At 35.0% G+C, this 24,884-nt stretch overlaps 1 protein-coding gene across 1 annotated transcript; it reads left to right on the top strand.

Annotated features, from left to right (window-relative positions):
• The first annotated feature begins 12,741 nt into the window (after nucleotides 1-12,741).
• LOC120577635 (RNA polymerase I termination factor-like) lies at nucleotides 12,742-15,454 on the top strand. The gene is given in 3 exon segments (XM_039829364.1): nucleotides 12,742-13,848; nucleotides 13,850-14,474; nucleotides 14,477-15,454. Coding segments are annotated over 3 exon segments (2,169 nt in total). The 5' UTR covers nucleotides 12,742-13,036; the 3' UTR covers nucleotides 15,209-15,454.
• The last annotated feature ends 9,430 nt before the right edge of the window (nucleotides 15,455-24,884 follow it).

Here is a 24,884-nt window from a genome sequence, read left to right as displayed (position 1 = left end):
TAGATTTGACATTTGTGGCACTTTCTGGCGTGCTGGTAGCAATCATGCTCCATGGTCATCCAGTAGTAACCTGCTCGTAACAGCTTCCTTGACATAGTATGTCCTGTAGCATGGGTCCCGAAGGTACCGTCATGTACATCATGCATTAACTGCTCTGCTTCATGTTCATCAACACATCTTAACAATACCATGTCATAGTTTCTCTTGTACAGAATATCTCCATCTAACAGGAATCTACTGGCCAATCTTCTCAGGGTCTTCTTATCTTGTTTGGAAGCACCCGGCGGATACTCACGGCTCAGTAAGAACTGTTTGATGTCGTAGTACTAGGGTTTATAGTCGACCACATTTTCACCAGCCTGGTCGATCACATCCCCAATAGCAAACACATGTGAAGGTCTTTCAAGGCGTTGCACTTTGATTATTGGCACATCATTCCAATGGTTTACTCGAAACATGGAGGATAGAGTAGCAAGAGCATCAGCCATTTGGTTCTCATCACGAGGAATATGGTGCAGCTCAACCTTTGTAAAATATGTCAGCAAACGCCTCGCATAATCCCGATAAGGAATCAACTTAGCATGGTGGGTCTCCCATTCACCCTTTATCTGATTGATGACGAGCGCAGAATCTCCATAGATGTCGAGGTGTTTGATTCTCATGTCAATTGCTTCCTCGATCCCAAAGATACATGCTTCATACTCAGCCATATTGTTTGTTCATTCGAACAGAATCCGGGCGGTAAAAGGAATGTGATGCCCCTGTGGGGATACAATGACTGCCCCAATTCCTTTACCATAAGCATTGACAGCACCATCAAAGACTAAACCCCACTTGCTATTGGGATCTGGACCTTCATCAATCAACGGTTCTTCGCAGTCTTTTGATTTCAGATACATGATCTCTTCATCGGGGAAATCGAACTCAATTGGTTGATAATCATCAAGAGGTTGGTAGGCAAGATGATCGGCAAGAATGCTACCTTTGATTGCCTTTTAAGCTTTGAACACAATATCATATTCAGACAAGAGCATCTGTCAGCGTGCAATCTTCCCAGTAACAACAGCTTTCTCAAAGATATACTTTATCGGATCCATTCTGGATATCAACCAAGTCGTATGATTCACCAAATAATGACGCAGGCGTTTAGCGGCCCAGGCCAAAGCACAACAAGTCTTCTCAAGCATTGTATACCGAGTTTCACAATCGGTGAACTTCTTACTTAGATAGTAGATAGCATTCGGTATACCCAAGTTGATGATCTCGATCTCTTCCTGGTGAGGCTGAATGGCTCTTCCCTCTTGTTCAAGCAGTCGAGTGATCTCATATGGTATATCATCATCCTCTTCATTTTCGGCTTCATGCACAGGGAATTCAAAATTTGGAGGAACCGTAGGGTTACTGTGTTCAACGGGTTTATTATGGCTCAATCTGCGTAAAACGGTTGAATGATTTTAGAAAGAGGTTTTTATGCAGATTTTTTGAAATTAATAAGAAAATACAGATGTTTTGGTTTTTTCTGGCATTACCATTATTTCCAAGGAAAAAAAGCACTAAAAAATAAATAAAAGTCGTGAAAGAAACGACAATTTTTATTAATAACGGCGATGCCGAAACAAACATGCCCTTACAGAAAATATCACTGTCGCTTCGGGCAGAGCGAGAGGATTTGTTATTTTTGAAAAACAAAACACTTAAGCAACAAAACACATTATTCGGAAACATGCATGATTGAAGGAATGATGATGGCATCCCAATTTCTCGCAATGCCTCCTGGTATAACAAACATAGGCCTATGATCAAATCCAGTCGCCTTTTCAGTAATTGCATTGACAAACCCAGCACTGTAGAAGGTTCCTGTGGAGACTCCTGAAGTTGGGGAATATCCGAGACCCTCTTTGTGCTTATTCTCAAGGAGTTGTATTAACTTGCCCCAGCCAGCAGCTTGTCCTTCTTGGATGTCATTGACAGTCAGATAATTGTCGTTCATCAGGCTCTGGATGTCATTCTGAACAACGTAGCAACCCCAAGGATTATGGAAGCATTCTGGGCAACTGGCATGATCATGGTCAAACAGAGAGGCTTGGCATAATTTGATGTGTAGTGGCACCATAGGAGTTGCAACGTTACAAACGTCCGGTCTGAGAGCTTCCTCATATACCTCAATCATGTTTACAGCAGCGTGGTTCGGAAGAGGATTGTCGAGGACATGCGGGACGTTATTCTCAAAGGTCAATTTTCCTTGGTCTATGAGTTTTTTTACAATGTACCTCAACGCGTAGCATCCTTCGACATCATGACCCAGCGCACCTTGATGGAAATCACACTTGAGGTCCGAACGGAACTTAGGAGGCGACGGGTCAGGTGGAGGCTTGCCCTGTCTGGTTGTGCAGCGCCCTTTGAGAAGTAGAGTCGGGAGTAATTCAACATATAACATTGGTATCAGAGGAAAGGTAGGTCTAGCCTGTTGCTGCTGTCGTTGTTGGTGAACCGGTGGATGATTGTTCCTGGGCGGCTAGCAGAGCAGTCATGGTATTATTGGCCTTAGCCAATTCTTCCCTCAGAGAAGCTAACTCGGTACGGAGCTGAGCATTTTCTTCTTCCATAGCTACCAAATTCTTCTTTCTGTATAGTCTAGTCTGATGTATTCTGTCAGGTTTGTAGACTTTCCGAGCACGAGCCACCTTTCAAATTGTGGCAGAAGAACCAGGAGGCAGTGAGCACTTGGAAACCTTTGTGACCGATGAATGATGCATATGGTGCATGATATGTACAAATGCAAATGCAGAAACGACTCTTTTTATCATCGAAGGGTTTTAGACAAATTAGAAATTTTGTAAACATTATGTGTCAGCTAGCAAAGTAGGAACCGGATTCTTGGAATGGAAGATCTTAATAGCATTCATATCCACAAAGTTGTCGAGACTCGGAAAGAGGATGAGCCCATAGATAAGCAATGCAAGAATAGCCTCGAGCGCGTCCTGACAAGTAGCTTGCTCAAGTAGATACTTCGAAGTGAACCCTCGGATGTGAGACTTGGTAGTAAGATGATTGGAGACGTCGGAAGTCTTGAGGTAGAGATCCTTAGCAACAACCAAAGGAGTAAGAGAAGTCCCGGGACCGGTGAAAGGTGTCTTCTCGGCTGTAGGTGAATCTAACAAGTGGGAATAAGCCTCAAGAGTAGGGACTACCTGGAAATCCGGGAAAGTGAAGCAGCGGAAACTCGGGTCATAGAATTGCACTAGAGTGTGCACGAGCTTCTCTTCAACATTAGTCCGGAGAATAGTAAGCAAACCACCATACTGGAGTCGGAAACCTGTTTGATTCTTCACCTTGAGTGCCAACTCTCTCAAACTAACCAAATCAACCTCCTTGAACTTGTAGGATTTAGTCTTCTTCATACCTGTAATGTTTACAAAGTTTTTAATTTGTCCAATCCTTCGATGAATGCATGAGAAAAATTTATGCATGAATGCATGTATGCATGATTGTTTTTTTCAATTACAGAGAAAACATGGAGGGTTGAGATTAAAGTCAAGGAGCCACGGGCGGACACGGTGCCTGGTAAACTAAAGTTTAGGATAATAGTAACCAAGGTTCTAATCAAGTTCCCAAACTACAACCTCTCTTACGTATATCATGGTAGCACGGGACAACGTCCGTTCCATGTTTATTCGCAAGAAGGTCTAGTTTGAGTGTAGTATCGCGTGACGACTAAAACTCGAGACAACACTCGGTTTAGCCACCGCACTACGTCCTAAAAAGGCCAAGGATGGGTTTGGTAACTACGGTCCATAGCATCGTCGAACAATTGAAAGCAAAGTGCCTAAGCATGACAACACACGCCAACAATATTACTTCCAAAATGCCTCAGCTATGTGAGATTGATCGCATAATCCAATACACGAGGCAACCCTCGGATCGAATTGTCGATTATATCTCTACCTATTCATAAGTTCACTCAGCCCGGGTATAGGACTTTTGATATTCTCAACCCCACACGTCAAATGAAAATAAACAAGTATTCACATATGTAAGCAATAAAACAAAGTGTAAATATAAACTAAAGAAAACTAGGCGTGACCCGCTAAAAGTATCCCTAGTGAAGTCGCCATTTCTGTTATCGCGATTTTCGGGTGTCAAGTCATAAATTAGGCTTGAACCTTTCAATCTTTGATATTCTCTATTTTTTCTTGGGAAGGGCAAAATTGAGAAAAAACCCTTAGATTCGAAGTTCGGGGGTCGTTTTCACTACGGGAAGGTGTTAGGCACCCGCGGTGACTATAGTACTCTATAGGAGCCGTTTTCTTAGTTTATGTCTACGCTTTATTTTTAATGCTACTTATGAAAAAGGAAATTTACTTATGTTAAGAATGGGGGGAGAAAGTGTTTGAGGTTTTATTTTAGTGGACTTGGAGAGGTTTTGACCTCATGCCTACATACCCATTTAAGGGATCAAACTCCATGTAGTTCATTCTCAAAAAATGTTTTTTTGTTTGGTTGATTTTAGTTTTTGTTGGAAAATGGTTTTGAAGAAGAGAAAGAGGCCTTAAAGGCATAAGAGAGAAAAATGGTGAATGGTTGGTTCAATTGTTATTAAAAAAAGTCTAAGTAGAAATTAGGATTCATTTGGATTTGCTTAAGAAAGTAAAGAAAAAAACTCAATGGAGTTTTGACTCCAAGGTTTGTTTGGAAAAATTTGAGTGATGGAATTGGTTTATTATTTTTTTGAAAATTGACATTTGTCTAAAAATCGCGTTTCCTAAGCATACATCTAAACGGTAATCATGCAACGTGTGTGCGTGTCGGTGCTTGTGTCGGTGTACATCACTTATAGTGTCCATAGTCCTTTACATTGTCCTAGTTACATTCTATGGCCTTTGTAAGAAATTTAAAAGAAATAAAACCTACCTAAATATTACATTTCCCAAATGAAAATAAAAGAATACAAAAAAACTAAACTATGTAAAAATTGAAATAGGAATGCAATGCTTAATGAGATGTATGAAATATGGAGATAAACTTGTTAGTGAAATAAAGCATAAAAAGTAACAAGAGACGAAAGCATATAAAATGACACAAAGATAGTAATAAAATGATAACAAACCCTAAGAATTTTGGTATTAAACTTAAAGCATTTGTGGCCTCTAATTCTCATGCCATGGTAAATTTTGAAATGGTTTTCTTTATCTCAAGCTATAACATGGAATTATTGGAATCATTCAAGCATAATTTCATACCAACCTTTTTTTAAAATAGGCTTAGCATTTCATTTCCCAAAATATACATACATTGCTCACAAAATCAAGGCTTCACGAATCAATCCAAAACAGCAAGATCAACATGTGATTATAGGCATAACTATCTCATATCAACACATCAAAAGGCTTTTATCACATATCCACAAATCAAGGACAAAGATATGACAAAAAATTCATAAGAAATAATCCAAAAAGAATTAAAATGCTATGAATCAATCATACAAGATTTTATCAACCTCAATATGCAAAAATGTCATAAAAAACATCAAGAAAACATCAAAAAGCAAGCATGAAATTTTTAGAAATTTTATCAAGATTTTTGATCAAAGCACTGGTTCAAATAGCAAGAAAAACGGTGTGAATAGCACAAAAAATAGTAAAGACGTAAGAAAACCAAAGAAAATAGGCCCAACCCAACTCCTAAAAGCCTGGGCGCACAGGAGCCACAGGATTGATCCAGAGTCCTGAAACCCTAGATCAAACGGCCAGGAATCAACGGGAATGGACCGGTTTCGGACCGGTCCGGTTCACTAGCCTATTTAAAAGTCTGAACGCCGGTTCTTTCATTTGCAAACCTTCTTTCTCTCTCTAAGTTTCAGTCTTCTCTCTTCTCTCTAGAATTTTCTGGAAAATCAGAAGATGATCTTCATCTTCTCCGGCGAGCTTCACCGCTCCGGTGTGGTGGTTTGCCGGCCCAACAGGGCGGCGCCGCCGCACCGGAGATGAGAAACCTCTCCGTTTTCAAATTTTTTTTACAGATTAAGATATCCTTTTTCATTTTAAACACGAATCTGAACTTATTTTTTACAGACAAAGCTTGAAACAACGTAGATCTAAGATTTTTCATACGATTTTGAAAAGTTATTCTTTAGGTTTTCTGAACGTTTGAATCCTAGGGATTTACATTGTTTCGTCTTTGTTGATACTTTGAAAGGAAAATGATGAAGTTTGAGTGTTTTTACCTCTGGTTCGATTGGAGATTCAAGCGAAAATCTTCGGAAAATCTTGGTTTGATTCTGTTTCGTTGCTGTTGTTCTTGAATCCGAAAATAAATCGGTGATGCTCTTCTTCTTCTTTACCGGTTCGAATCTGCTTCTTTCTCTGTGATTATGTGCTTGAGCTTGCTTCTTGCTTCTTAGATCTACGCGAGAGATTCCTTGTGATCGGTGCTTGAGCTTGCTTCGATGTGAGCTCGCACTTAGAATTGTAGGGAAATCTTCAATTCAGTGATGAAGATTCATACGAATCTCTGAGAATTGATACGAAATTCGTTGATTTCTGATGAACTTCTATGATTTCTGAAGAAAATTAGGGTTTGGTGTTCTTCATGTTCTTGAGAATTTCTGATTTTTTGATCTTAACAGAAAGGAGAGAGAAAATTTGATTGTGTTTGTTGAGTTGGCGTGTGATTAATGGATCTGTGCAGAAAAAGTCTATTTATAGACTGCCATGTGTGATTCTGGACCAATGAGAAAAGGACATCTGTTTTGGGACCTTCCTGCAAAAAATGAAATTAAAGGACTGGACAGCAAATAAAAAAAGTGGACTAAAATGCAATTTATAAACAGTTTAGGACTGAAATGCAATTTTAGAAACCGTTCAGGGACTAAAATGCAATTAAAAATAAAAAATAAAATTGGACTAAAATTGGTAATTTTGAAAAAAACGTAAAGTGAAACCTAAAATAAAATTAACAAAAGGACTAAAACGAACCAGCTACAAAAATGAGGTATTTTTAAAATACCTCTCTGCCGAAATTTTGACAGGAAAAGACCAAAATGCCCCTAGGGACTAAACTGACTCAAACTGACTCAGATGCAATTTTTGAAATGACTTTTTAAACAAAGACTCAACAGTGATTTGTACAGACAGGTTGGAAAAAACTCAGAGGCAAACACAGGGACTAAAATGGGTTCCACTGCAGGAAATGACCAAAATACCCTTTTGTATGACTTTTTGAAATAAAATGCAAGAAAAGTAACGCGACGTTTCAGAGAGTTCTTAAATGACTTGTAATGCCAGAAAAGACAGAGGCAGTAAAATACGTTTAAAAGAGAGTAAAGATTCAGAGTAAAATGACAGAGAATTGACAAATATCAGTAAAAAAAAGAAATTTGAACGAGTATTTTTAGGTCCAAAATCAGGGTATAACAACACATAACTTCTTCTTAAAAGCCAAGATCTTATATTTTGTCTTTGCTTGAGCTGACTTTGGCGTGACATACCAAGAGTATTGTGATGAGCTTTGTTACGAGAATGTTCTTGAAAAATATTTGCTTGCTTTAAACCTATCTTTAATAACACTCAAGAACACATGTCAAATAACAAATAATCTCAACAAATTCTTCTTTCCCTTATTTCATGCTTTGCAGGAAAATTGAAAGACTTGGGAGTCCTTGTGAGCGAAGCCAATAGGAAGGTCTCCACCAAGAGGCGGTGCAAGAACATCCAATCTCTGGAGCACTTGGCTACCGGATCTTTCCCCGCCTCATCCTCTAGTCTTGTGGTGGACTTGGAAGGTGATGGTCCTCCAGAAGAGCTGGTACAGGAGCCTGCGAAAAGGACAAAGGTGGGGACTCCTTCTAAAGAGCCACTCACGCCTATTCGGGCGGTTCCTGTTCGTTCTAAGAGGGGGGGACTTTCTTCAGCTCCCGAGAGTGTGGTATGAGCCGGATCAATGTGGCCCTCATTCGACCCTTTTTCTGGATGATCATGAGCTGATGATTATTCATGATCTAGGTCCAGCTGGCCGGAGCAAGGCAATAACAGATGGAGTTATTGCTACTATGAAGGCTCTGGAGTTCGCCACGGCCCTGAACAACACCTCGCTGGAGAATGAATTCTGTGTCATTGCATTGGCATAGGAGAGGGATACTCTGGCTGCTAAAGTTGCTGATCTCGAGGAGGATGCAAGGAGCAAGAGGTCAGTTGCTGAGGAGCGTGACCGCCAATTTGCTGTTGTGAAAAAGCAATTGCCAGAAGCTCAAACTGCCCTCGAGCAAGCGGCAGACTCTTCTCGGAAGCTGGCTGAGGAAAAGGTTTCCTTGGATGAAGCTTTGAAGAAGACGGACCTCCCTGTGAAGGATGAGGCAGAAGACACGGCTGTCCTGAGGCGTGCTGATCTTGTGGACAGGATTGGTGAGCTGGAAGGAAGCTTGGTGGATGCTGTCAAGCTAGGTTTTGATCGGGCGGTGGCTCAGCTGAAGACGGTGAACCCTGATGTGGACTTGAGCGTCGAAGGGATTCATCCCCTTAGTGATGTAAAAGACGGGGTGATCACTCCCCTTCCCGATGTTGAGGAAGATAATGGGCATGTTGATGAAGCCCAGGCCTGATGAGGCCTTGTAATTAATCTCTTCTTTAACAACCAGGCTTGTAATAACATTGTGTGCCCTTCGCGGTTTTAGCACCCTTGCAATATAATTAGTTTATTCTCAACTACACTTGTCTGAAAATGTATGATTTATTTTCAAGTATAATGTTTTGAACTGAGTGCTCGTGCGTGAGGCTTTTTCATACTGTTTGAAGTATTTGTTGAGAGTGAACTGTCTATCTTGCATGTTTCACAAAATCTAACAATTCGTATGCTCTTAGTGTTCAACTGTATTTTGGTGCTCGCTTTTTTGGTACACGAGGCTTTGAAGTGAGGTAAGTCTGCTGCGGTGGGATGGCCTACGCCCTTGACAGTCATTAACCGAACCAAACTGAACCAAAGTTATGGTTCAGTTAACCGTTTGCTTGCATATTAACCGAACCGAACCGAACCAAAATCCAAAATTTTGACAAAAATGTATTTTTTTTTATCCTATATTTTAAGTACACAAATTACATTAACATGGTGAAACAACTTCTCTTCACTTCATGTTACTTCAAATATTGATCTCTAAGCATGGTTTAAGGTATTTAAATGTGACTGTTATCTACTATTTCACATATTATTTATAGCCTATATCATAATAACACGACATACACTTAATATTACTTCTGTCCATATTGATCTCCAAGCATGGTTTATATGGTATTTAAACGTGACTGCATTTTTTTTGGTTATGACATATCAATGAAACAGTGAATTTTAGTTTAAAAATATTGTTCATAAAACTACATGTAATAATAACCAAACATGCATGCTGAAAATTAATACAATGCGCATATGGATATCTTTTGGCAGGAACAGTGATTTAAATTCTCCTTTTTACTACTATTTTGAAGCATCAATATCATATGGATCAGAAGTAGAAATTTTAAAGTGCCAATATTGTATTTTGAAGCATCAATATTACATGGATCAGAAGTGAAAAATAAGAGGTGTTGTGTAATTGTGTTATATGGTTATGGTTCGGTTCGGTTCAGTTTGGTTTGGATAACTGTGGTTATTAATAGTTCGGTTCTGGTTAATTAACTGTTATCAAAATAATGATTCAGTTCAAAAATTAGTGAAATGGTTCAGTTAATTTTGGTGGTTATTGATTTATCTTTAATGGATCTGGATACAGTTTTAATCGGTTTTTATGGTGAATTTTGATGCTTAATTCTTGGATTGGTGTTCATATTTTATATTTAATTTTGTATTGGTTGATTGAGGCAAAAAAATGAAGAATTGTGATGACCGATAACATTAATCTTATTTGCTTTATTTCAATCATGATATGGTTGTTGTTTTTTGCATTGGAGTTTTTTCGTGTTTAAGTAAGGCTGGTGTATAGAGAAAATAGATTAAATTGGTTGGTGCTATTTCTACTGGTGTGCTCAATTGGGTGTTTCTGGGTATGCTAATTGGATAAGGGAGATTGCTGAGAGTTCTAGATTTAGGTATACAAGTAATGTTCTTGTGGGGTCTGCTTTAATAGACATGTACGCTAAATGTGATAATGTGGAGGAGGCTTATAATGTATTAATGTGTTTAAAGGAATGAAGAATAATCTTATTTTTGCTGGAACAATTTAAAGGAGATGACAACAAATAATCTTAATTTCAATCAGGCGTTTGTGCATCTCTGGAAGTACAAAGAGAAGCACTGACTTATGGTAGAAACATTTCTGGCCTTCCCAGATATAGCTAGAAAAACAAAGATCACATAGGCAATGTACAAGATTAAATTTGTAGATCCAAATACCAAATATATGTTTTATGTATTTATGTAGTACGTTAGAAGCATTGTGATTTTTTTCTTCTGATTTATGAGTTATATATCATTTTGATTGGTTTGTTTCTTTGAAAGGGAAATTAGTGTATGTATTAGTTCCGAGTCTATTATTGATGATTTCAAAACACTCGGAACACATAAAATATTACTTTCAGTATTTATAAGTCATGTACTTTAATTTTTTGATGATTGGCTTTGTGTTCGTTAGAACTTAAATGTGTTGTTAAGTGGTGAAATTTCATCTGGGTGATATTAATTTGGGTTATAGATCTATAAGATTAGAATTTTATTTTTACAAATAGTTTTGATTGACTAGCAATCTGATTAGAGATATAACCATTCACACTCTTTTCTAGTTTTAGCAGCATCCTTCAAAGCTTGCTTTAGGATCCTGATCCTTCTCAGACTCTTAGTTAATCAACATAACATAACCAAGCTCATGTTTTCTATTTAATCTTTTTGATGCCTCAGTTGAGTAAATAATCTCTGTGATTTAAGTTGTTATGTGGTTTAAACTTGTAACCTTTCTAAAGTTTTACATCTTCAAGAATTGACTTGCCCCATCATGATTGGTTTAAACCTGAAACCTTTATGAGCTTTACATCTTCAAGAATTGACTTGCCTCATCATGTTTATATGCTTAGTAACATTAATTTATTCTCTTAATTACTTAATTTTATAGAAAGTAGAAACTGATCATCAAATATAAAAAATTGACCGTGGGTTGCAGGGATGCTAAGGTGTGAAAATATTCTCATTTTGTAGCTGCTTCAAACTGTCAATCTCGAGTCTTAGTGAGTTTTATAATTTTATTTTTTTTGGGTTACCTTAGCTTTCTTTGCTCCTTGTTTTCCTAAAATGCACAGAAGTAATGTGTACTGTAAGATGATTTATACCTGTTGCTTGGAGTTATTCCAATGATCTGATCTATGTTGTATTTATCATAGAAAGTTTATTAAGTACATTTGTTAACAGTAATCTTAATTCAAACGCTTGGTTCAATATGGCAATATAAGAAGTCACATAACCATCAATCAGTGATTAAATGAACGTCGTGTAACTTTTATAGAAAGAGATGTTTTTGAACCAATTAGCAATGGTGTTATTTTAGCTCATTTTCAACAAATGGATGATAGATGATTTTCATTGTAAATGTATTGCATAAAAAACGTTATTTATTGTTTTTAATGTAATTTAGTTCATAGTTTCTATCATAATTTAGCCACGCCAAAATATTATGTCTGGCTCCGCTCCTGCTCTATAGGATGTTACATATGTTTGGTGTTGTTGGAAGATTTCACTTTCTCTTCCTTTTGGTTCAGTTAGTTTATTACAATATTCACTTGACCGTTCAATTAGTTCCGTTTTAGTCCTCTTCGTAGACTCCTCTGGCTGCCCTGGTTTTTAAATTCTTTATGATTATTATTTTTTCTTTTTGATATGCATGATGTTTAGCCCGGTGGCATTTGATATGGTTGGGGTTGGGGGTAGTGTGGTATAGTAACAATCGGACAATATCATTCTGATTTTTTCATTTTTCTTTGTTTGAAGCTAACTATCTTTTTTATTATTAGAGTTTCAAACTACTGTGTAATTTTTTTGATACTTAATGATCTGTTTGTGCTAATGTTCTGAATAAGATAAGATACCTTTTTTTAAATTATATTTTATCCTGAATGGACCTCTTTCGGTATTCATTTGAAATCACAACTTGGTGTTCTTGGTTTAGTGGTTTACTTGTTCGTACATTTTGTTGAGATCCTTTTCACTTTTATTTGATACATGTTTGTTAGTACCGAGGAGTATTTGATATGATTCGGTAAGATTGGAAACAATGCATATTTCTCTTGAAGTAGTAATTGAAAGTGCTCTTGGTTTAGTGGTTTACTTGTTCGTACATTTTGTTGAGATCCTTTTCACTTTTATTTGATACATGTTTGTTAGTACCGAGGAGTATTTGATATGATTCGGTAAGATTGGAAACAATGCATATTTCTCTTGAAGTAGTAATTGAAAGTGCTCTTGGTTTAGTGGTTTACTTGTTCGTACATTTTGTTGAGATCCTTTTCACTTTTATTTGATACATGTTTGTTAGTACCGAGGAGTATTTGATATGATTCGGTAAGATTGGAAACAATGCATATTTCTCTTGAAGTAGTAATTGAAAGTGCTCTTGGTTTAGTGGTTTACTTGTTCGTACATTTTGTTGAGATCCTTTTCACTACTATGTTTTATTATTTTTTTGTTGCAGCCTGTATATAATTATTTTAACTTTAAGTATATGATTTGTGGAGATTTTAACAATGTAGCTTCCTTCAAAAAAAAAAAAAAAAAAACATAGTAGCTTTGCTGGACACACAATTTTCTTGGACACTTCACATACACTAACATATTGTTTTTTTTTTAATAACTTTATACCGATTAATAGATGGGAATGCCACAATGATTAAATAAATAATACCATTTTATGACATCTATAATAACTCAAGTTAATTTTGAAATATTTATTTTCTCTTGTTTTATGTTTTGATATTATTCTGTTAATTTTAAAGAAATGTAATATAAACATGTCGTGTCCTATAATGAACGGGTTTATTTTGCAGTCATTGAAGAGGGGCACAAAACGAAGATGAAGACTCCGAGCAAGAAAAACAAAAGAACTGAAGACGAAGAGGGTGAAACCAATGGAGGCGATCCAAATATATCCGAAAGCAATGTAACTGATCTGCCTTTGATCAAAAGGAATGATGATCAACATTTGATCAAAAGCAATAAAAGTGAAGATGGCGAGCAAGGCAAAAAGAAAAAGAAAAAGAAGAAACTGAGTGAAGAAAGCAATCATAAGAAGTATAATGAGTTCAATAGCAATGAATGTGAAGATGATGACCAAGGAAAGAAGATGAAAAAGAAGCGGAAGCTAATTGAAGGAAACGCACTTGAGGAAGGTAACGGCTTTAGAAGCAATGAAGGTGATAATGGCGAGCAGGGAAAGAAGAAAAAGAAAAAGAAGAAATTGAATGACGAAAGCAAACATAAGGAGTATAACGAGTTCAAAAGTAATGAATGTGAAGCTGATGACCAAGGAAAGAAGATGAAAAAGAAGCTAATTGAAGGAAACACACTGATGGAATGTAATGACTTTAGAAGCAATGATGATGAAGATGGTGAGCGAGAGAAAAAGATGAAGAAAAAGAAGAAGAAACCAAGTGAAGAAAGCACACATAAGGAGTATAGTGAGTTCAAAAGCAATGAATGTGAAGATGACCAAGGAAAAAAGACGAAAAAGAAGCACAAACTAATTGAAGGAAGCACACTTACTGAGTGTAATGACTTTAGAAGCAATGGAGGTGAAGAGGGTGAGCAAGACAAGAAGATGAAGAAAAAGAAGAAGAAACTAAGTGAAGAAAGTAAACGTAAGGAGTATAGCAAGTTTGAATTAACCCAATGAATGTGAAGATGATGATGGCCAAGGAAAGAAAATGAAGAAGAAACTAATTGAGGAAGCCAAAGTTAAGGAGTATAGTGACATTATAAGCAATATAAGCAATGAAGGTGGGAATCCTGACCAAGGCAAGACGAAGAAGAATAAACCGAGTCAGAAAAAGAAAAATAAGGAGAACAATGATTTTAATAGCAAAGAAGGTGATGCTGTCACTGAAGTTAATGATCAAGGCAAAAAGATGAAGAAAAAAAAGAAAGCAAAGACAGTTACAAGCGAGTCTCCTAACTGTGCACATAATGAAACTCCTAGCAATAAAGGTGATGCTGATGCTTGTTTCTCTGTCACTGATGTTAATGATCAAGGCAAAAAGATGAAGAAAAAAAAGAAAGCAAAGACAGTTACAAGCGAGTCTCCTAACTCTGCACATAATGGAACATCTAAACGCAAACAAGTAACTTGGGCTGATGAAGTGGAGGAGAAGTTATGTTGTGACGGCTTATTGCGTGGGAAAAGGTATACACCCGAAGAAGATGAGAAGATCAAAGCAGCTGTTTTTGACTATATAGATTCTCATGGTTTGGGAGACGAAGGTCTTGATATGGTTCTAAATGTCAAATTACACCCTGAGAGGTTAGCGGCTGTTGGAAAGAAATTGCAAAAGGCGTACCTGAGAGGCCTTATGAGAGTGTGTATCGACGTGCTCATACTTTGTTAGAAAAGGAGGGAAGGTGTAAGTGGACACCTGAAGAGCTTGAATTTATTGAAAAGACCTATGAGCAACATGGAGCTAGTTTGAGAGCAGTAGCTGACGCTTTGGGTAAAAGTCGAGCTCAGGTAAAAGATGCGTGGCGCAGATTAAAATATACCAAAGCAAAAAAAGGACATTGGTCCCAAGAGGAGTATCAAAAGTTATTTAACTTAGTAAACCTAGATCTGCTCGAGAGGGCTAAAGAGCCTTATAAAAAATCACAACCTGGTATGCTGCGAGATAATATTTGTTGGGAGGCAATTGGTCACAAATTGGAGACTCGAAACAGTGCATTTTGCTGCAAGAAGTGGTATGAGCAATTAACATCAACAATGGTTGCTAGTGGTGATTGGTGTGATACTGATGACTTCCGCTTGATAAACGCTTTATATGCTTTGGATGCTTGCTGCATGGAGGAAGTAGACTGGGACAATCTAGTTGAGCATAGGTCTGGTGATGTGTGCAGGAAACGATGGGAACAAATGATCCACCATATTGGGGAGCATGCCGCCAAGTCATTCATTGAACAGGTTGAAGTTCTTGCAAAGAGATTCTGCCCTAACTTGTTGGAAGATAGAGAAGCCTTTGACAACAAACCTGTAATTTGTTGAGGTTTATTTCCATAAGATGAAATGATTTTGCTGAACCAGAATGTATTATGCTATGATGAGAATCGTGTTTTTTTTTGTAATGAGATGTTAAGTAACATTGTTCTTTTATTCCTATTTAATAAGCTGAACTTTATTTGAAAGTGTTTGTTTTGATTAAAGGCTGGTTTTGTTTATGGCCTGTTAGACCTTTTAATTTTATCGTGAACTTCATTTGGTGAGAAATGTAATCTCTTTTATGCTTATTTATTGGCTCAAAAAACGATCAGTAGCTGGTCAATAATTGTAATCACCATCATTAAGTTTTCTATGTTTTATCCCTATATTATCATCAAATTGTTCTCTTAAATTGCAGTATTTTCTTCGTTAACTTCAATTCCATTTACGACTACCCTTCCCATTTTATTTATCTCCTTATTATTTACTCCCCCAAATTGAAACTTTCTTTGTTAATTTCAATTCAATTTCTTATGGCATGATTATAAATATTTTTACCGTGTATATTTCATTACTTGTACGAAGATATGAATTCAGAAGAACTACGAGAGTCATGAATTAGAGCAAAAAGACAATAATTTTAGAACTGCACAATCCTTAAAACTGCACAGTGCACACAAACTTTCTCCAAATTATCCTTGGTTGACATGGGTCCACAAAACTAACAGTGAAAAAAAATTGCTAACGGAAGATTAACAATGTTAATACATAAGGGAGGTTTTAGTCTATATGATGAAAACTAAAGGGAGGTTTATGCATGTTTTAAAATTAGAGGGGATGCTAGTGTCATTTTAATAGACCTTAGAGGAGGTGTGTGTAATTAGCCTAAATAAAAAATCTTCCTTATTTGGGAAACTTAAAAATTGTATTGGAGGAGGGTTTTTAAATTCAATCTATGTTGTTATAATATTCTTAAAATTAAAAGTATATTAATCATAAGTATTAGTTTATCATTCTCTAAAAAACTGTTCTTTCAAAAAATGTGAATTTTTTATCCATTTTTTTTATATATTTCCAACTCCCCAAAGCCCTCTCCTCCCTTCCCCTCCAAACTCCCAAACAAAGCCTCAGTGAATTTGAAAAATTTGATAAAGCTGGAGGTGAAATCAATACATTAATGCTTCTTCTATAATCAGGATGAGACTTTGGATAAACAATGTTGAATAAAAGTTTCATTGTTTTTACTTGTTCTTCATTTTTAATTTCTATTGGTCTCTTGCTAATCCTATGCTTGAGAAGGAAGATAAGGGTAACTTGAAGTTTCTTGTGTGTCACCTTTCTGGTTGTGATTTACAGCTTAAATCTGAAATTAGTCTAGTGCTGAAGGGAAGATGGTCTTGTGTCAGTATATAACCTATTCTTTTATTTTCCCCTCATTCTTTTTTCTTTTCTTAAGAAAAAGTTAGATGTTTCAGGTATAAAATCAGAGCTGAATGTAAGCTTCTGAAATCTGAGATTGTGAAAAAATAAATTGAATATGCAAATAATTAATTAATAGCGATATGTAAAGTTCTTTAAATAAGTGGTTTGTCTTGGGTGATTGACCGTTTTGATTGAAAATTTTACCTGACCTAAACCAAAGATGTTTCAAATATGAGAAATGCTAATGTTCACGGAAAAATAATCGTGCAAATCTCACGAATGGTTTATTTTTTATCCTTTTAATTTCAATTTCACCCAAAAACAATTTTATTGTTATCACTCTAGTGGCTTTCATGACGGTGTTCACCAACCTCTCTATCACATCACTACAAGATTTTTGCTTGGTTTCTCTATTTTGCTTCAACCAATATAGGCAGTTCATATTCTCTCAAAAGCAACCATGAAGAGTCTTTGTAATAATTAATTATGTCAAAATAGAAATTCACAAGTGGTGGTTTTATTTGCTTTTCTGACATTTGAAGAACAATAATTACAAGTGGTTGAAAAATCTATATTCCTTTGGTTTTATGGGTTCGTCAAATTTGTGCGAATAATTTGTGGAGCCATTTAGCCTCTTCAAATATATCACATGTCTAATTATAACAAAATATGGAACCCACCATGTTATGTATGATTGTAACAACTGTGTTTTTCTTCAATGTTTCTGAATAAAGGGTTATGCTAACAAATAGAGAATTTGTTAAGAATTTAAAATTGAAACCCACCCTCTTACTATTTCTAATTATAAAAAATATGACACTTGTTAAAGATTCAAAATTAGAAATAATTGATAAATTTTATAGTAAACCATCAAATTGGTTCTATTTTTGTAAACTATTCTCGACTTTATTAATATTTTAAATTAGTCTCTCTGTTTGTCAAAAGTTTCTCAATTAGATCCCTGTCTTTATGTTTTTGTCACATGACGAGGGACCTAATTGAGAAACTTTTGACAAAGACTAGTTTGAAATATTAATAGGGTTGGGGACTAATTTGAGAGCGACTTACAAAGATAGAGACCAAGTAGAAAATATGTATGGTAAATTTGAAAATGGTTGTATAATAGGAGTTGAAGTTTGTGAGCACGATGAATTGCCAACATATGCACTTTTCCTCTTTGGAAATGATGTCTTAATTTGTAATGATTGACTATCGGGAAATTGAGAATCAACACGCTCCCACATAGAGGGAATTCGACCCGTAAATGACTCTTTCGGGATCGACACTTAAAAAAATTTAAATGGACTTAATATCTCCTTATCTCCTCGGGATTGGACTCTAACGATTAGTTGTCGAGTTTGCTTTTATCTCCTAGAAGGGTTTATTTCATTGATGTTGGTAACTCTCCAAAATGGTTATTATTAAGCACACCTAAGCTTGAATTAAAGCATTTATAAAAGATTTTGCAAGAATTGCTCTCACAAATCGGTGAAAATCAGGCTTAAAGTGGGACATAGAAATCAACCTTAAAAATGCCAAGGGACGTCTCATACTTTTTTTTTTGGTAAGGAAGGGACGCCTCGTAGAGTATTAAAAAGAAAATATTCCTAATTATGCTCTTTACTCAAATGGATTTGCTCATTTCCAAAGTAAATGACGGATATACCCCTACACATGTTAACTCACGCTAGTGTAAAAGTGCAGTAACAGAACAGACTTTTGAAAACTCTAAAAGTCTAGAATGACCCGTAGTCACGCCGCATTCATAACTTAACCGAATTACACCAGTTTAACAACATTATCAGATAATACGACATTATCGATCCAAATTACACAAACATAGTTTTTCGCACAACCACGTAATCACCAATAAACGATCAAAACGGTCCAAATTACACAAATTCGCCGGTAATCACCCATAATCACTTAATGACATGTAAACGATCCAAATTACACAAATTTGTCCATAAATTTCTAAAATTACATAATCTCACATAAACGGTTCAAATTACCCAAATTCATCGTTAAATTACATAAACACAAATTCATTAAAATTCAATAATACAGACACAAATTCGAGAAAATTACGATATTAAATGTTAATAAATATTAGACTTCAACAGATCGGACGTAAAGATGTAAAATGTTATTTTCAACCATCACGCGAAACATGTAATCTTTTTGCAACACTTTAATTCGCACTTTTTGGGTTTTTGGAGGTGGAGGAAAAGAAAAAATGGAGCTTTGTGGTTGCCTGCTGGGTTTTGAACGAAAATAGTATCCAACGTGAGTTAACTCACGCAGCGTGACTTAACTCACGTAACGCATGTTAACTTACGGAAAAGTAATTCGGATATTTACTTTGGGAATGATTGAATCCATTTGGATAAAGAGCAGAATTCCTACATAATCTATCAGTATTGGTGAAAATTGATCCTAAATTGTTACATGACAAAAGGATAATGGTGGCCCAAAAAGCAAGGAAAGAGAAAAGCCCAAAAGTTGTCCTATAAAAGGGCAACATTATCACTAAGGCAAAAGACACTTCGCTACATTTTACCCTAGTTTTGAGAACCCTAGCCGCTCACGTTCCTTCACATACTCATCATTTCGTCCATCTCATTCCCTTCCATTGAAGACCATTGAAGAAAAGATTACATAATATCAAAAGGGGAGATTGCCATATGCATATTCAGGTAATCGAAAACCTCTAATCTATTTTCATTTTAGGATAAAAATTGTATCATGTTTCAAATTAGGATAAAAAAATTGATCTATTGAATTTATAAATTCTATTGATTTGTAGTAGAGCTTGTCTACGATTATTTTTTACGGTCACAATGATCATGGTGTATTAGCTTTCAATTTTTTTCTTCTTCAATCGTGTTATTTGTTTTTCATATTCAGATCGTCACTCTATATTTTCCGCCTTTTGATTTTGTTCAATTTTACGTTTCATATAATCGATACTAATGTACTGCAAATAAGTTTCACACTTTGATTGGTTTTTTATTATCATTTATTCCTCACCCAAAATTCAAGTTTGTTCCATATTGAGATTCATCCTCCTATTATTAGTATACAACTAGTACATACTTAGATGGGTTTATTCAATCTCTTTTTTTTTGGTATGAACGACTCAAGAATTATTGACTGCGATTAATATGATTGATGTCCAATTGAATTTCACAAAAAATCAAGCTTGGAGTCCATATCCATTATTTTCTTATACACATGTTAGATATTGGTTAATCTCTCAAATTGATGTTTCTCTATTTTGTTATATCCAACACAACAGGATCTGCACCTGCAGCTAGCTAGCAATGTCACAAAGACGTCCACTCTTGTCACTCTCAAACCATGAACTCTAGAATTGAAACAATCTATAAGTTTTACTTTTGATATTTCTTAAGCAATGGAATATTTACATGCAAATGACATCATTCATCGTGATCTAAATCCAGGTAATAATTGTTTTTTATTAGTATATTGTTTCGTTTTGATGTTTATCATTCATGCATTTTTATTTTATTTGACTTTTTGTCTACTAGGAGATAAAATGTTCATTTTGTTAAAAATACGGACGGTTCCCAATTTAGTCAAGTTTTTAAAAGTTTATATAGCTCAAATATTTTCTACTCAGTAATTTTGAGAATCACCCTAATTAATTTAATCAGAGTTACATCACCTCTTTCACGTACAAAAGCACAAAACTAATGCAAAACTATACAGATCTGCCTTATGATCATAGTATATCTTTTTTCCCTTTGAAGGTGGTTCCTTGCTAAATAACTAGTGGAACAAATATAAAAGAAGCATTAAACATTCATATATCACATTTTTTTGTGGAAACTTTTGGCAGTATGATTAATAGGTGCAAGCATATGCTACACATACATTTAAATAGATAAATATGTATAAAGAAAAATGATTTAATTTATATACATTGTCGGTGTAAAGATTTTTTACTTCCTACCGTCCCTAATTATAGTTGGAAAATAGTTTTATAATTAGGGATGGAGGGAAGTCAAACATCTTTACACCGACATTGTATGTAAATTAAATAATTCTTCTTTATACATATTTGTTTATTTAAATTTGTGTGTATGTAGCATATTGCACCTGTTATTTAGCAAGGAGCTACTTTCAAAGGGAGAAAAGAAATACTATGATCACAAAGCAGATTTCTATAGGTGCAGATTTTAAATTACCAAGTAAGAAAATATTTGAGCTATATATACCCTTAAAAACTTGACTGAATTGAGAACGCCCCTATTTTTAACAAAATGAACATTTTATCTCCTAGTAGACAAAAAATCAAATAAAAAAAATATGCATGAATGGGAAACATTAAAACTAAACAATATACGAATAAAAAATTCATTGCATGGCTTTAGATCACGGTGAATTATGTCATTTGCATGTAAATATTCCATTGCTTAAGAAATATCAAAAGTAAAACTTAGATAAATACTCTCTAAGTGTTTCTAAAGTGAACTAGCTTCCAAAAGTTCCGTGATTATCAACATTGATGGTTTCACAGATGCTCCAATAAACTGCAAAATGAGCTTAACATAAGTACTTCATTTTGCATCATTCTTTTGTGGGGGTTGACAAAAAATCAAATTCCATTTAAAGAAAGGGATGGATTCAGTGCAGCATATGGATGTTGTTTTCAAACTTGTTCTTTCCATTTTAGTATAATTTGCTATATATTCAATTTTACTACGTATCACCACTCTTAAAAAAAAAATTATATTTTCTTTAGTGATAATATTTTGTAAAATAGAGCTGATTCTAGTATATTAATTGACATAATTTTTTATTCTAATTATTTCACGTCATTAGATATAATAAATATGATATTTTTATGAATCAATCCGATACTTTTTAACTAGCCAAGTTCCTCATAAATATGCTTAAATGCTGTTAGATAACAAAATATTAAAAAAGTAAATTATTTTCATATAATATAGGCTGTTTTAATAAGTTATCTTAGAGAGGTTAATATAGAAATAAGCCAAAAAGAATTTTTAATATGTCATAAGTTAACCCATTTAGGTTAGTTAGGTGGTGTTGGTTTAGGATTTTGGAGTGTGTTTCTCTCAAAGTCTCAGATATCATTTCCTCCGATATCAATTTCAGTTGGTTAGTATGCCTTCTTAAAAAAGTAATGTAGTTGAAAATTTGAATATGAGAGAAAACAGAAAGATATTTTAGGTGATAAAGAAAAACCAAAAACACCTTGAATGATAGTGCAGATGCAGAGGACCATAGGAAATTTGAATGTAAAGAATCTTATTCCTTCGTTATGTTAACATACGATATTAATAAATTTTGAATATATCATTCAAATACAAACACATTTTCATAGGAGAAATAATTGTTTGGTCACAACCACAAATAATTTAGATTTAACACAAACAAAAAAAAGTTTAAAAATAATGATTTTTTATTAATATTGAAATAAATAAACTATATCTACTTTTGCCTCTATGGGTCTAAATGATTTAAATTTGTGATTGTGACCACAAGCATTATTGTTGTGCTATATAATATATATTGATGAATTTCACTAATGGTTGCAGAACATAAGACCAAGTGTGGATGATTTTCCAAAAGATCTACTTCCCTTGTTGCAGTCCTGTTGGGAAGAAGATCCCAAGCTTAGACCAGAATTCACTTTAAATCACTCAAAATCTTGCAAAGCTTCTACATAAAGATGCCATGGCACGTGAAGTTCAGTCTCGAGACACCAATGATTGCAACACGGATGAACTGTCTCATAGCCTAGGTTATGGATTCAATGTTAGAAAACTGTTATTATGGGGAAAATTGTTGCAACACTTAAACAATTAAGAAATCAATGATTAACTAATTTGAATTGGCATAGTTGTTGGTTTGAGACCTCGAAGTGTACTTCTTCTCAAGGTCAAAAGTTCAATTATCTCTTGTGTCAATTTTGATGGACAAGTATATACAGGGTTTTTCTTAGACTTTAAATAGGGCCTTGCACGTGGCCGGCCGAGTTTTCAAAAAATAAATAAATGAACACTGCACTTAGAACTCTAAAGTGTGTTTTCACACCAACATGTAAGTTTGATTAGCCCCCGCCAATCTACACGCATTGGATGCTAGAGAGTATACTAGCGAATCCTCTTCAAAATACTTTTGAAACCTTAATTTTGTTTGCACAAGCACACTAAGGGTATCTTTCGGTATTAGTTTACAAAAAAATGTTTCCTATACTTCACTCATGCATTATAGAAAATAAGGATAATGATTTAGAGATTGAAAATGATAGAGAATTTGCTGAGAACAATGGGCAAATTTGTCTTCTTTGATACAACACTTCACACATGAAAAGTAACCTTTCACCAAGAGTTACAATCATATGAAATAAGGATTTTTAATTAAGAGATGTGTTGGTTCACTTTGAGTTAAGTAATAACAATGAAACAAAACATCATAATCAAATCTATGAAGGGAATACTGCTATTGCAACACAAAAACATGAGAAAATCGCACAAATCACAATTTCAGACCGCCCAAAACGTACATAATGCCCGTATAGGCACCGAACGTTTTGAACTGCTCGAAGACAGGGAACCTAGTGCCTAGTCAAGCGCCAGAACACTAAGCGCCCACGGTGTTGCTCCTAGCACTAGAACATACAGAGTCACAATTCCTAGCATCATTTTTAATCGCCTAACGCTGTACTTTTCTCTCTTATATGCATTTGTGCATCATATAATTGATCTTGAGTCTTCCAATGAGTCTTGTATAATCCATTATTCTAGAAATCACTCACATTCAACTGTTTTGTGTTGCAACTAAACGATTAACACTAGTAAATATTGATGATAGCAAATCACTTGTGACAAAACAATTTATCTTTAAATGTTAACCCATGTTTATTTGAGTGTGCAGAAAGAATAAGTATAAAGATCGTCTATTATGAATTCCATAAGATGAAAGAATTCAATGGATATCACATGCAGATAAAGAAATTTATTTCCAATAGAAAAGAATCCAAACAACTTTACTTTTAAGAATTGAATGGTTATCATATAGAGATTTCTGTATGATTGATCGTATATATAAGATAATAGAAGAATGAAGTAGAACACTTTACTCTTAAAGTTTGAACCAGTTCTTGTGACAGGTTGCTGCAACATTCAATAGCAGTAAATGGAATCGAAAGAATGGAAAAGAGGAAGAACACTAAATTTATCGAGGTTCAGAGAAACACCTCTTACTTTTTTCTCACTGATGTAGCTTTCTATTTCTCTGGTAAAGAATCAGAGATACAAGAAATTTTTAGCTCAAAGGTTCACTCACTTTTGCTCACTTGATTTTCTCTATTTCAATCTAGAAAACACTATGGTTTCGTGTTTTGATTTAACAAGATATTTTTTCTCTAGTAGCCTAATTATTAGAATTTTACCGTTTAAAATGAATAAACAGGGAATTAAAATACGGGTTCGAATATGTTCTATGCATATTTCAATGCCTGGTCCCTATCAACTCAATTATGCTCCAAAAATTGGAAAAAAAATATTTATCCAACCCAAACTAATTTTGATAGGTAATGCAACGAGTTTGGCCAACACCTATATGTAATGGTTTGTTAACTCTGTTGTTGATTCCATTCTTATATATTATAGAGAACTTCAACAACATTGAAGAAATGTTAATTAATATTGAAGTAAATTGAGTTACAAGAGTACAAATACATGTGTGTGTACACACACACAAGTTATGGAAATAAAGTAAGAGAGAACTCCTTGACTAACTCTATCCGTCAGTAACAACCTTAGTTAGTTTTAACTAATTGTAGTTAAGAGTCAAATACTAATTAGGACTAAGCTAAGGTATAATCAATGATGACTTGTATGTCAAGTAAACTGTGTGTCTAGGGAAGACCTAGAGACAATAGTCTGCTTCTTAAGAATTGCACAAAAAAACATATATATTGTCTGGTTGTAGTAAGATATAGAAGCCTTCCCACAAGTCTTCTATAAGCTGAAGAATCATTTTAAGACTCAACATTAGAATCAAGTTTATGATAATATTTGGCAAAGGAGTGGAGCAAGGCTTGACAGTAAGGAGACCAATGTTAGCTGATATGTCATGAAAGTATTTCCCTTAAGTAAGCAAGATACCTTTGTGTGATCTGGAAACCTCTAAGCCAATAATGTACTTCAAATTTCCTAAATCCTTGATTTTGAATTTGTCATCAAGAAGAACTTTAATGGATTGAATGTCTAAGATGAAAGTGCCGGTGAGAATAAAATCATCAACATAAACCGGTAAAGCA

Source organism: Medicago truncatula, chromosome 8, assembly GCF_003473485.1.
Source record: "Medicago truncatula cultivar Jemalong A17 chromosome 8, MtrunA17r5.0-ANR, whole genome shotgun sequence".
Classification (NCBI taxonomy): Eukaryota; Viridiplantae; Streptophyta; class Magnoliopsida; order Fabales; family Fabaceae; genus Medicago; species Medicago truncatula.
This window is presented reverse-complemented; position numbering and strand designations above follow the sequence as displayed.